This window comes from Pangasianodon hypophthalmus, chromosome 24, assembly GCF_027358585.1.
Source record: "Pangasianodon hypophthalmus isolate fPanHyp1 chromosome 24, fPanHyp1.pri, whole genome shotgun sequence".
NCBI lineage: Eukaryota > Metazoa > Chordata > Actinopteri > Siluriformes > Pangasiidae > Pangasianodon > Pangasianodon hypophthalmus.
In genome coordinates, this window is record NC_069733.1 from 9,793,904 (window position 1) to 9,808,063 (window position 14,160).

The 14,160-nt window shown below is 37.1% G+C and overlaps 2 protein-coding genes across 4 annotated transcripts in view; one reads left to right on the forward strand and one right to left on the reverse strand.

The window, feature by feature from the left end:
* The first annotated feature begins 64 nt into the window (after window positions 1-64).
* ccnh (cyclin H) lies at window positions 65-10,417 on the forward strand. Its single transcript, XM_026931259.3, has 10 exons — window positions 65-405; window positions 1,639-1,757; window positions 3,334-3,456; window positions 3,712-3,785; window positions 5,014-5,224; window positions 6,280-6,443; window positions 8,079-8,149; window positions 8,252-8,360; window positions 10,005-10,068; window positions 10,171-10,417. The coding sequence occupies exons 2-10, from the start codon at window positions 1,641-1,643 to the stop codon at window positions 10,201-10,203; spliced, it is 966 nt and encodes a 321-aa protein (XP_026787060.3). The 5' UTR covers window positions 65-405; window positions 1,639-1,640; the 3' UTR covers window positions 10,204-10,417.
* rasa1a (RAS p21 protein activator (GTPase activating protein) 1a) overlaps window positions 8,408-14,160 on the reverse strand; it is a 30,563-nt gene continuing 24,810 nt past the window's right edge. Inside the window, exons 22-26 of one of the 3 annotated variants that reach the window (XM_053228848.1) lie at window positions 13,418-13,506; window positions 13,249-13,326; window positions 11,553-11,687; window positions 11,373-11,452; window positions 8,408-9,592 (exon numbers count right to left, since the gene is read on the reverse strand). In XM_053228848.1, coding sequence (XP_053084823.1) covers window positions 9,550-9,592; window positions 11,373-11,452; window positions 11,553-11,687; window positions 13,249-13,326; window positions 13,418-13,506 — 425 coding nt within the window. In that variant the 3' untranslated portion in view covers window positions 8,408-9,549. Of the gene's footprint in view, window positions 9,593-10,560; window positions 11,453-11,552; window positions 11,688-13,248; window positions 13,327-13,417; window positions 13,507-14,160 lie in introns of those variants that run through there. The other 2 variants (XM_053228847.1, XM_026931257.3) reach the window with 2 other exon arrangements.

Here is a 14,160-nt window from a genome sequence, read left to right on the forward strand (position 1 = left end):
CAATCCTAGCGCAGGAGGCGGGATTTTAGTATAGAGTAAAGCCCCTGTTGTGACGTTGATTTCATGCGACATTTCTCAACAACTCAAACTGCTCGATTTATACGTTTTTTTTTATTTTTACTAACAACTTTGTTTATTTGTAGCTGCTTCGTTAATGAGATAAATATTTTATTTTTAATCATATACCTTTCCTTCTTTGATATTTTGTTGTTTTACGTTTTATTGGCGGTCGTAAGCGACACGCTAGGTGGCAGTATGTTTGTGCATAACTAACTTTACTCAGTTGATGAAGAAGTAAATCGTGCTTGAGGTTGTGTTGTGCGGTAGAAGTTAAATCTCCTTACTTTTCTAACTGAACTGGTAAAGTCCAAGGGTTTTGGCGGAAACCCGACGTTTGTCTCAGAGGTGAGGTTTTGTTCAGTAGAGTGTTACACTTTAACAGAGACAGTTAGCTAGACTGAGTGCTTAATCAGGCAAAATGCACGCAGTAGTTTCATTACAAATGGCTTCTCGGTAAATAGATAACATCCACTAATGTGCTCGGCATTATTTCTTACTCCATGCAGTGCAGTTAAATAGCTAGAAAGAAGGCATTTGGGATGCAGGCAGTATTCCTGGCGTTAGTCTTGAGCCATGTAGACTTTCCCCTGACCTAATACTGCAAACTCAGCAGAGGTGTGTTCATTAGATAAATATCTGGATCAGGTTTACTAAAGCAGATAAACTGTATATAAACTGAGCAGATAAGCAGAAAAAATCCAGCTCATTCTTTTTTAATGCAAAATCACTGATAAAACAATTGACAGGTTTGTTAATTAGAGATGCTTTTATGCTGCTACACAAAACAGGTCCACATTTGTGTTTAATAATAATAATAATAATAATAATAATAATAATAATAATAATTATACAAACCAATCAACAGATCCTTGCTGCTGATGATGATGATTATTATTATTATTATTATTATTATGATTATTATGATTATTATTATTATTAATTATCTTTTTATTACTACAAGCATAAATGGTCCCATGTATAGCCCTGTGGATATTAATAGTGAGACAATCAAAGTTTTATTTCTGAATTGTAGTGCTGAATTTAGTGAGCTTTAATTCTGAATTATCTCGCTTCACCTTGAGTTTTAGGTATTCTCATGACTGTTTTCTTTAAACCGTTTGAGAGATTGATCCACTAGAGTGTGTGCAAAGCTTTTACAGAGAACTGTTAACTCAGTGTCAGTGATATTTAGACCCTGCTGAATATGGACTATAGGTTTGTAGATAAACTGTAACACAGAGGAACATTTTTCATTTCGTCACCTAGAAACTAAGAGAACTGTGAATTTCTGCACTGTAGGAATAATAAAGTAACTGCACTGGTACCTCTTTGCTGCACTGATGCTGCCAGTAGCCTCTTTCTTAGTACTTATTAAGATTGAACTAATTGCACTGTATATTCACGTAGTACGTATGCATAGTCTACAACATATGGTATATCTATAAATGAGGCTGAATTGATAAAATTGGAAAAAAGAAATAACACCCAGCTTCACTGAAAGCATTAGCACATCCAAATATCATCTACGCTCTAAGCTCTAATAACAGAAATCCTGTTTCTACTTTTCTGCAACCGCAGCCATGTACCACAACAGCTCCCAGAAGAAATATTGGACTTTCAATAAAGAGGTCAACTTGGAAAATTTAAGACTTGAGGCTAATCAGAAGTTTCGTGCAAAAGCCCTAAGTCTCCGAAAGGTAAGAGGGAAATAGCAGAATGAAGTATATGCGCTTTAGTAAACTTATTTCCAGCACTGCTTAAGATGGCAAGAGGGATGAGTTTGTTAGCTGGTCATATAGTTGTATTTCTACATAACTGGACTTTAAATAATCTTGTTGACGTTTTGCAACTCATCCAGTGAATTTATGAAGGTCCTCTGGATGATGACAGCTCTTTCAGATTCTAGCCAGTCGCCTTGACTTACTATTACTAAACTCTCAAAAATGACTGAAAACGGTTAGATTTTCTTGGTAAGACATAAGATTATTGAGTACAATATGACATCTAATTTATATATTTTTAAAAATCCTCATGTACAGAAAAAGCATTAGATCAAAAGAAGTCTTTTGTTTAAATATATATCCAACAATTACTGAGAGTTGTGGACAGCTTGTGACCATAGATTTCAGTGAGGCAGGAAGACATTATTAGTGCCATAGCTTCAAACAATATTAAGTTGAGAGGCTATCACACTATCACAAATACTATCTAGTGATTTATTATTTTTTTTTACAGTAACCCCTTTATAGGCAGTTGAGAGTCGACAACATAGACATCCAGCGTACAGTCTAGCAGCCCATTTTGAGTGGTTTTAGACGTGACAAACATTATCCACTCCATAATCCCTCTTTTCCCTCATCCAATCTTTAAATATATATTTTACAATAGAAATAGTACATCATAGACACGCTGTATGGACTTACCCTTCGCAGAAATGTATTGGATTTAATTCTCATTACTTGCTATGAAACAATATCATGGTGGCCATCCAAATTTAGTGTAAAAAAAGCAACCCTGTTATTAACTGTCCTGTCTGCTGCTGCTCTCCTGAGCATGGGGCAGCATGATACGTGCCCCAGTGACCCTCTATTTGCACTTGCTGCAGTTCCCATTTTTGAACTAATAATAATAACTTTATGCAATAATAACTTTATGGAGTTAAATGGGGCAGTGATCACACTGCCTCACGATTCTGCAGCATCAAGAAATGCGAGCAGTCAAAGGAACATGGGCTTATATCTGTCAAATAGCAACATTTTTTAAAATGGTTGATCACTCAAAAGAGGTGATTAGTATATAAACAAAATTAAATGTATGGAGTTGTGAATGAGGACTTTATCAAGATTATCAAGATCAACATCTGTTGAATGGGTGTGATCATTATATATATATATATATATATATATATATATATATATATATATATATATATATATATATATATATATATATATATATATATATATATATATATATATACATATATGTATATATGTGTGTGTGTGTGTGTGTGTGTGTATATATATTAAAGCTCTGTTCAACCTGCCCCTGTGAATTTAGCCATTAGTGGTAAGCATGCTTATGTAGTTTCATGTATACATACAGCTTATACAGACTTCATAAAGGAAGGAAGTATAGCCAATGAATATTACCTATGTTTTATTTATCTTTGTTTATCTTGTGTCACTTTATTAGAGTTGTGGCTTGGCTTTGTCACATTGTTGTAATAATGTATTGTTTTTAATGTTGGCCCCTTTTCTTTGCTCTTAACAGCCTGGAATAAGTGAGTCCATGTTTCTTGATCCCCATGAAGAGAAAGTGCTCTTTAGACACTATGAGAAGAGATTGCTTGACTTCTGCTCAGTGTTCAAACCAGCGATGCCCAAATCTGTAGTGGTAATTATTAAAGCTGCGTCCCACTCACTCACCAGCACTGAGTCACACTGATACAGGTTCTGTAAGAGTCCTGCTGCTGTAGACAGTTTCTGCACCACCACACTGATTTACTCTCATATGTACAGATTTAATAATATTATTTTCATTTGAATCATGGGAATGAGGGCACGTGATTAGGATCTATGTTTGAGCATTACTTTAGAACTTGCCAATTAAATTCATGAATTTAAAAAAAGTTGGATTTTTCTGTTTCAGGGCACGGCTTGTATGTATTTCCGAAGATTTTATTTAAACAACTCCTTAATGGAGTACCATCCAAGGACAATAATGTAAGTATTAAAATAACCGAATATACACCAACCCGTATGCATTATATAGAAATATCTGATGGCCATATAATCTGCACATAATATGCACATGCATAAATTTTACTTTCAGAACTGAACAAATATACATGAAGGTATTATGTCATTAATTATCATATTCCTATAATTCATCCAATAAAAAAATCCAAAATAAAAAAAAAAAAACAAGCTGAAGTAGTGACTGTTTCATATGTGACATGCTAGTGAATGAAAGTGAAACACAAGAAATATTATTCTGGATCAAACTCCTGCTTACAAGCCACTAGTACAGGCAAGCACAGAATTACTCGGCAGTGGATGATCTATTAAGCTTAAACATATACATGTTCAAAAACCTGGCATTAAAAACTATTGGCACCCCTGCATTTACTGTTTGGTGAAGAAAATAACAGAACTGCATGACCTCCTGGCTAACAGCAATGTTGGACCGCTTCTTCATGCAAAATGTTTCAAAATCCTTTATATTCTCAGGTTTGCACATGTGAATTCATTTCTCAGCTCAGTGGTCTTCTACCACATTTTTTTAATTCAGTGGAATTTAAATCATTTTTGTTTTGACTTGAATATATATAGGGTTTAGGGTCATTATCCTGTTGAAAGGTCCTCTGCAGCCAGGTGTTAATCTCCTCACATTCTGGGGTAAAAATTGTTCTGTTACTTTATGAATCCATTACGCTATTTTTGTGGACCCAAAGCCAAAAACAGTTCCAAAGCATCAGTTTTTTTTTTATAGTGGATATGGGTGATGAGATGCATGGCCTAAAAGAATTTATACTCTATAAAATTGGTCAAAGACGACAATATAGGAAAGAAATTAGGAATGTGAATATTTTTTAAATTCAGACTTTTGCATGAATTTTAAATAGTATTTTGGGGTGCCAGTATTTTTTACTACTTTCCTGCTGTAGTACTAATGTTTGTGAGAAAATATCTTTGTTAGATAAGAAATAATTTAGAAATAATTGTTTGGTGTCATTTTTTATACAGTCTTGGGTAAAGGGTGGCAGTAATTCTGGAGTTGACTGTAGTTTGCAGTGTCAAAGCAACAGACACTAGAATTTGTTTCTTATTTTATCTTGCTCGGCATTTCTTCTGAGAGTTTTGATCATTGCAAGGTTTTATTACAGACTGCGGTTTATAGTATAAAACCTGTGGATTTTGAGTCACTCTGCTTGCCTCCTGTCTCGTCTAGGTTGACGTGTGCCTACCTGTCCTGTAAGGTGGATGAGTTTAATGTTTCCAGCACTCAGTTTGTGGGGAATCTTCAGGAAAATCCAGCAGCTCAGGAGAGAGCTCTGGAGCAGATCCTGGAGTACGAGCTGCTCCTCATCCAGCAACTGAACTTTCACCTGGTGATACACAACCCGTACCGGCCCCTCGAAGGCTTTCTCATAGACCTGAAGGTAAGCCACGTTGTTCGAATATTTCATAGTGAAGTGGAGATATCTGTGGGTCTGTTTCAGCACTCGCTGCTGGGGGCCAGGCATTTACTTGTATGTGGCCTTCCTCATATGGTTTACAGACTTTAGGCAAAATAATGCAATATAGTATATGATGCACAAGACTCCAGACCAGCACCATCCCGTTACCAATAAAAATAGTGTACGGGACAATAATGTTGCGTTTTTCTTGGTCTCTATATGGCCAAAGGTTTGTAAACACCTGACCATCACATCCATGAATGCTTTTTGAACATCTTATTCCACATTTAGTCCTCCCTTTGCTGTTATAATAACCTCCACTCTTCTGGGAAGGCTTTCCACTAGAGTTTGGAGCTTGGCTGTGGGGATTTGTGTTCATTCAGCCACAACAGATGAGATTAGGCACTGATATCAGGCGAGGAGGTCTGGCACATAGTCACCATTCCATATTAATCTCAAAGGTGTTTAGTGGGGTTGAGGTCATCTTGGCATGTGCCAAGGTTGTCTTCCTGGAGCTCGCTTTGTGCACAGCGGCATTGTCATGCTGGAACCCCTGTTTGGGCCTCTTAGTTCCAGTGAAGGGAAATTGTAACGCTACACCATACAAAGACATGGTCAGGTGTCCACAAACCTTTGGCCATATATTGTAGTCAACATAATCCAAAAGCAGATGATGGTGTTATGGCAGTAAAAGAGGTTAAATTGAGGAATAAATGTAAACAAAATGAATATATTTTGTATAGCTGGCGCAAAATTTTTGGGACATTTCTGAAAAAACTGTTTGCTTGGTGCCCTGAAAATAGTTACAGTGACACTGAAGTAAGGCTGGACATCATGGCAGTATAATAATGTCACCAGATGCGTTTATGAGACGACACTGGTATCAGCAGTGCTTTTAAAATGCTAAATAACCCCATTATTACAAGTACCTTGTTTTTTTCCTTATTAAATTTAGAAGTATTTTTTTGCTGTCACGTCATAGGAATCACAATAATTAGGTTTGCTAATCACGTATTGTGAAAATGTCTTTATTCCAGACCAGGTATCCACTGTTGGAGAATCCAGAGATGTTGAGAAAAAGCGCAGAAGACTTCCTCAACAGAGCAGCAATGACAGACGCAGGCCTTTTGTTCTCTCCATCCCAGATCGCCCTCACCGCTGTCCTCAACAGTGCAGCACGAGCAGGCCTCAACATGGAAACGTGAGTTCTATCAAACACAGCTTGATGTGCTGTTCAGTCAAATATTTATCTTGTATTTTAAAGTATGCGACAAAATGGTGAGCCTTAGGAATGTGCTGATGAGCTGTTATGTAAGGAATAAAACACTCGGAGGTAAGCGGTTACAAGAAAATAATCAATGACTGGGTAGTGTGAATGAGTGTGAATGAGTTACTGTTACCATCCTGAAGTTTATGATGTTCACAGCATGTCCTGAAGTGTTTTATTCCTCTTATCCCACAGCAATTTGTCAATGCTATCTTTTTTTAAATTAGTGAATGACACATCACACTTGTTCTTCATTGATGGTTACAATCAGTGCTGTGGATCGTGCACGAAACAAGTACCTGTTATCACTTGCACTAATTACAAGCCATAATCCGTCGTCCCCTCACCAAACTCTCCCTTTTTTTTTGTCTCTCTTGAAGTTATATAAATACAAAGACAAAACAATACAGCTTGACGCTGCTGAGAAACCACAAAAACCTCAGTCCTGAAAACCTTCCAGTGTCAGAAAACTTAGTTCCCCTTTACTTGTAACTTGCACTAATTACGAGCCATAATGTCATCCCCTCGCCAAACTCTCCTTTTTTTTGTCTCTCTTGAAGTTTTACAAATACAAATACAAAGACAAAACAATACAGCTTGACGCTGCTGAGAAACCACAAAAACCTCAGTCCTGAAAACCTTCCAGTGTCAGAAAACTTAGTTCCCCTTTACTAGTAACTGTTACAAAGTACCGACACTGGAGACTCCTTCCAAAAATGCTATATAAATGCCCCTTTACAGATTAAGTAACCATATCAACAATTAGACATATTTTTAAATCCATTTTTGAGAAGCGTCCTATACACAATTCCCTGTGTTAATCGTTACTATAGAAACAACGTGTTAGAATGAGCTCATTAATATATACTTGTGATTTTCTTTGCAGCTGGAACTACTGTCAAAGCTGCTGTTATAGATTAGTGTTAGTGTTAAGATTAATCAACACTTTCTAACCAATCAGAATAAAGCATTCAACATTGCTGTGGTACAAGTGAAATTTAACATTTACAATATTATCCTGTGCCTGCAATATACACCCTTGATAACGGTTCTTTAGATGGAAGGTCAATGGAATTTTGACAGCTTGCTCTTTTATAGTAGGGGCATCACTGTTTAAAATGATGAGTGAGGGTGTGTTAGATGTAAGAATGGACATAATGATAATGTTGCCCAATAAGAATAGTTAAAGGTAAACCTGATTTTTTTTAAACCCATACTATATTTTGCATACACCATGAGCTTCTGGTAATAATCTAGTGAATGTCCAGGATGGACACATACAAGACCCTCCATGGGTTCATACTAGTGAACATAAGATAAAAATGAACATAAGATGGAATAGAAAAATCATTGTGAAAAACTGCATTTTTAATAGAATGACATTCAGCTTCTGGAGTTCAGGAGTTCATTTTCAGTTATAACCTGTCATGTCTTCTAAACTGCTCTGATTGGACGGTATGTAGGCACAGGTGTGTGTGTAGATAAACTAATCGCTGTCATACAGATAAATGATTTTGAGTTCTTCATATTAGTCCCTCATCTGAAAGAAATGATCTGCTGCTTACTTAGGTATCTTACTGAATGCATGGGGCTAAAAGATGACAAGGAGACGCTTTCCAAGATGTACGATGCAATGAGGCGTAAGGATTTTTCTCATCGCTTTCTTGAAATTGCTTTCAGGTCAACTTGAAGTATCTAATATAAAAGTTCTGATTGTATGGGATCGTCTTTTGCTATTTTAGGAATCACTGCTCTCCTCAAGGAATATGAGCTTCCCAAATCCGAAGAAGTGAATGTTTGCAAACAGAAACTGGAAAGGATTCATGCCGAGTTCACCAGCAACACAAATTTGTGAGTACAACACACATGGCACTTGTATTGAAATTCTGAAAACATGAAGCCCAAAACATGATAATACAAACAGTTTTATTCAGCCTGGTCAGTCACTTTTTCTCTTGTATCCTAGATGCAAAAGTTGTAGCTTTGTTCATCAGGTAGAAAAATAAAAAAAAAAAAAAATCCATAAGCTTTCAGAAATTCAAGGGAGACATAATAGATCAGCGTCATGCTGTTTCTAAGGTCCGATCACAGATGAACACAGCTAAAAACTACTGTACGTTTAGTCAAACATTTTGGTATATAGTGAAATCTCATGTTTGTGGAGATAAGTACCTGGCTAATTGAGCAGAAGTTAATTTTCTCAGAGTACAAATCAAACTGGACAAATCACAAATGATTTGACTCATTGGCAAAGCTGTTTCTAAACAGTTGATCATCACAATATTTACAAACAAGATGTCAGGAAGCATACAGAGGTGTTACAAAATGTATAGTAATGTAATTTCTTGCATAAATCAAACACTCTTCTACTGATTAAATAGAAGTCCATGAACTGGTTAGCACTGGGTGCTGGGGTTGAAGTATCACACCCAGTCAGTATTGCATTCCTTTGGGACGGCAGCGACAGAATGTGATGTGATCCAGATTAGGTGTGAAAACGCAGGGGCAGTTTATCAAATGTAAACACATGCACAGAGGAACGACAACTTCTCTATCTGTCCTTTCGAAAGTTTTATCCGTCTCAGCAAACTGCTCATCCAGCAGACAGATGCCTGGTTTGGAGATAAAAGCCGAGGTGAAGCATTTCATCGAGGAAAGCTGCTCAGGAGGAGGTACGATAGGATCAGCGCTCTCTTTATCAGGACAACTCGTAGGAAGAGGTTTACACAGTGGCTTTTGAGTGCAGGTTTCTTAAGGCTTGTAGTTCAGGTGCTTGTTCCCTGGCTGAATTTCCAGAGCTCAGCATATTTCTTAAGGGATTGCTGAAAAAATCTCCAGTGGAGGCTGGAAAATAATGTAGTTCCTCAAAGCTCAGAGGATTTCACTGCTCCTGAATAGAGTCCCTAAAGCATTTCACCCTGATTGAGGTTCAGCAACAATTAATCATGTTTGAATTTTTAAAAAAAAGATAGTAGACTGTACCCTGCCTCTTCAATAATGGAAATGTCTTCATTATAAACTCGTGCGCAGTGGATGTTCTTCAGAGCACCTGAATTGTAGCAGCCATGATGGTACATTCAGGTCTGTAAAATAAAGAAATGTCAAGGCAACATAGGACTGAAGATTACTGGCCTGCTAATAACAATATTAACAAAAATATTAGGGATGAAATTAACTTTTATTAAGTTTCTCTATTAGAATTATTTCTTGCACCAGTTCTTTGTTGCTTATACTGTGAATATACATCAATACATGATCTGTATTCAAGTTTGAAATCTTTTACTACCTACCTTGTCCTGAAGAGATGGTTGTCAGCTAAACAAATCTACGTGATGCATGGATATGAGTCTAAACCTACACATGGAGGATACTGAGGAAGGAATGTACTTGCATGCTCAGAGATGTATAGGAATGATGTAATGCTAAACTAGCCTCTACATCACTAGGTCATAGAGGAGTTTTTTTTGAAGGATGTATTCTGGCCATGTTTTCCAGGAAAAGGAAGCATGGCTATGAAGATGATGACCACGTCGCGAAAAAGCCCCTTGTTACTGAAGAGGTAAGTGACGACTCCTTTACTTCTGTCAGTTCCTTCAGTGCAACTTTTCTTTTTTCTTCTGCTTCATTATAGGGAATCTAATAAAGCTTTATCACTTTGTAGGAGTGGACTGATGAAGACCTGGATGTTTTGTAACACGGCTAGTACATCTTGTTTTACGAATACACATTCCTTAAATGTACAGATTCACTTAGCACCTTAGTCAAGGTGAACGGAAGGTGAAGTCAGTGCTTTCTGTTTTGGCAACTGACCACTACTTCATGCTATTTTGTAAATACCTAGGCAATATTTGCCTTCTCTAGTTGTGCTGTCCTATTTACTGAAAATAAAATAAATTTTTTGTACTCTATTGCTTATAGTTGTAGATTATGTTTGAAATGTTATTCTGGATGTTATTTACACAGGTACAAAAAAGCAGAGAAAGACATTAACATTTGTCAGGAATGAAGGTTCCTTTGCACTACATTTAATCACTTCACACTCCAGTCTGAATCAGTCAGTACTTTATAAAGTTTTAATAAGTGCATGCATTCCTTATACAGTCTGTACTAATGTAAATTTTACTGCTGTAAACATCTCATTTCTCCTTCCCCTGAGGACAAGTCTGGCTTAGGATTAATCTCAGGGAAGAGTGGACCAAATCAAAAAATATAACAAATAGAAGCAGGGGAGATAACTCAAATTATATACTCATGATTCCAGCAAGAGAATTTATTGTTCTGATATAAAATAATCATACTCTCTTTAAAAATCCTGTCTACACCACAATCATAAGTAAATGGAAAAAAAGAACACTAGTTTGAGCACAATTTTGCATATTCATGACCTTGTAAATCAGTAACAAATTACAGTATAAAAAGCATTATAGCTCATAATCCAGTTATAGATATCGCTGCAGCCTTGTGTCAGTTGAGTTTTCTTATCAAGCAGACAAACAAACGCTTTGGCAATGGCTGTTCAATGGTACAATGAGCTTTATGGGTCACTACTGGGACCCATTTAGGTTGAAGAAAAAGCAAAAACAAAAAAGTACCCATATTATGGGGCACAGTCAAACTTGAAGTTGCTGTGGGAATAGCTTAAAAGTTGTCAGTGTGGGACTCAGGCCCCAGGCTTTTTGTTTCACTGCTGTAGTTGCATAGTTATCTTGGCATGGTGGAAAAGGAAGGGAAGGGGAAGTGGCTAAATAGTCAGGGATAGAGGTTGCCATGGTGATGAAGGTGGAGCATGCTGGGATCCCACTGGCTACTCCATGAAGACGGAGACAGATGGAGTGACAGACAGAGAGCGGGAAATGGAACTACCTGTTGCTGTTGGACATGGCGTAGTGCACCTGTTTCTGCTGGAGGAGCTCTGTGATGGCCAGCAGCTTTTTCAGCACGTGCTGCGGGGACACAGGGTTGGAGAATATTGTATACACCTGACATCATACACAGTGGGTAGAACTGATTATTATGAATGAGTATGTTTTGAGCTACACAGACCTGCTGTGCTCCTCTCTCGTTGCTCAAGGTGCGGAGTTCATCTGAGTGAGCAGCACAGATCTCATGCAGGGCAGCAAGGTCTCGGGACAGATCAGTCCTAAAGTGCTCTGGAGCATCAGGCAAGTCAGGGACATTCTGGAGAAAGCAGGAAGAAAACACTGCAGCTTAAAAATTGAAATTACAAAGGGTTAGTTAGTAGGGTTAGTTGAAATTATACTTTGTAGTAAAAATTTGCCCCACAGCAGTTAAATATTTCCATCTTCACTTAAACAGTTAAAATAAAAACTTTCAATTCCAAAGTAATCTAGCTGCTTAAGAATTTGTCATGTAGAGTCCTAATTTTTACTCAATTCTGACAAAAGAAAAAGAAAAAAGAATGGAACTTCATTTTAGAAAATTCACACAAGGAGAAGTGCTGTTATGGTGGAACATGGCACGGCTGTGATCCATCATATTACTTGTTAGTAGGGTTGCAACAGTATGAGATTTTCAGGGTACAATAACCATATTATTATTATTATTAGTTACAATGACCCTTAAAGGAATGAAAACAGGTGGTGGTTTTTTTTTTTTTTGTTTGTTTTTTAAATTGAAACTTGAAACCATTTTTTAAAAATGCAAATGTGAAATAAATAAATAAATCTTTTCACTGGTGAAATAGAAGAAAAACAGACAATATCTAGTCTAAAATGTAAGTCACTTAATATTAACTTATTCTTTACATTTTAGCATAGCATGTTAAAATTAACTACTAAATGAAAAATAACATCAGCTGTACCACTCACACACACACACACACACAAAAACACACACCGGGATTTTGTGTGTTTGTAAGTCTGAGATTACCAAATGGACAGACAAAGCCGATGTACCCAGGAGCTGGGATTTGGAAAATGATTTCGATGGCGCATTTTATGATTGATGTTTAAATGTTCACACGTTTTTTTCTTTAGGGATTCAAGTTATAAACGGGGCATACACCTAGATCTGCACGGAGGGATGGTGTTCTCGAATGTGGGGGAACATGTTTGATGTGTTTTTGGGATATCCAAAGTAATCTCATGCCGCTGATTTTGATTTATTTTTCGGCAGGGGATGGAGACTGGTGATATCAGTCTCGCTTCTCTCCGATATTTTCTCCACTGTGTGTGTGTGTGTGTGTGTGTGTGTGTGTGTGTGTGGAGCAAGCTGATGAGTCTGACAGGCAGTCGAGGCGTAAAGGAGATGCGCATGTGCAGGTGAGGATCTCTGTCTGTTTACTTTTTTTTCCCCCAATACCGTAGATAAGCAAATGTACATGGTATGATAACTTAATTTTCATACCACGGTATACCGCTGCAACCCTAGCAGGTGTATCTTTTGGCTTCTTGAGCCCACTAGCTTTGGCCAGGGTGAGAGCTGTACATTTTCTAGCTGAAGGAAAAACATGCTGTAAAAATATGTAGATAACAAAGCTTAGAATAATAATAATACATATAAACTGTATATGAAGGAAGAAATACTAAAATGCAAATGGGGGTTCTACAGACATTTCTCCTTCTGATTTTAAAGAATGTTTTTCTATTTTCCTTTCTTCTAGCGCTTTATCCTAACTCGACCATGTTTTAAGTTTTGCATTAGTGTGTATTATACATACTGGCTGAATTCTGTGTATTCAGAATTCAGCCTTATGTGTCCAAAATTTTATGTAACTCACCCCCAACTCATCCAGAAACATGATCATGCGTTGTTTGTTATTCTTTATGAATGGATTCACTCCTTCCATGTAGGGCTCCTAGACCATAAACAGGAAAACTACATAACTATCTGTTTAATTATGCTGTCAGTAAACATGAAACAATGCACATATGTGTAGTAAAACAAACCTTGGCCCCAAACTCCACCAGATTGGCCAGGTTCTGTACTGACTTGGCCACAAGTGTGAGTGTTCTGGCTGCCGTCGGAGAAGGAGGATCTGCAAAGAAGCAGTCATTATATTCACTGTCCTTATTACTCTTCATCTAATTGTTAGTGTACCCAAATAAATAGAGTAGCCACTTGACCTTCATGTTCTACATCCTTAAAGCTAAAGTGTGTATGGGGAAAAAAAAGATTACTGAGTCACAGGACAAAATGTGCTCTGTAATATGATGTTTCTGAGCTGCTGTGAGTCACCCTGATAATCCTGAAATAGTAATAATCACAGTTCAGGAGTGTGAGAATTTTTCTTTTATCAGAATTTTCAGGATAATTGCAAGCACACACCATATTTTGAACCAGCAGCCACTCAGGGGAGAAAGTGTAAACACACCAAATGGAAGTCAGAGAGTGAGTGACAAAGTACTATAAGAGGAAAATGTATTCAAATGTGATGTTTGTTTTTTCTTGTTGAACAGTTAATGCAATTATTTGTTCTCTAATTTGGTGGGAATCTAGTGAATGATCATCTGATTGTATAATTTGTATATTATACAGTGAAGTGTTTTTTTTTTAACCTAGAGAACTCACAATAGCAGCTAGTGACTAACACTGGGTGTTTATAAGAGGAGAAAGTAACAGATATTAATTGACATACTACTTAGTATGCGGTTTGGGATGCAGCCCTAAATTCTTTCTGAATGCGTACTGA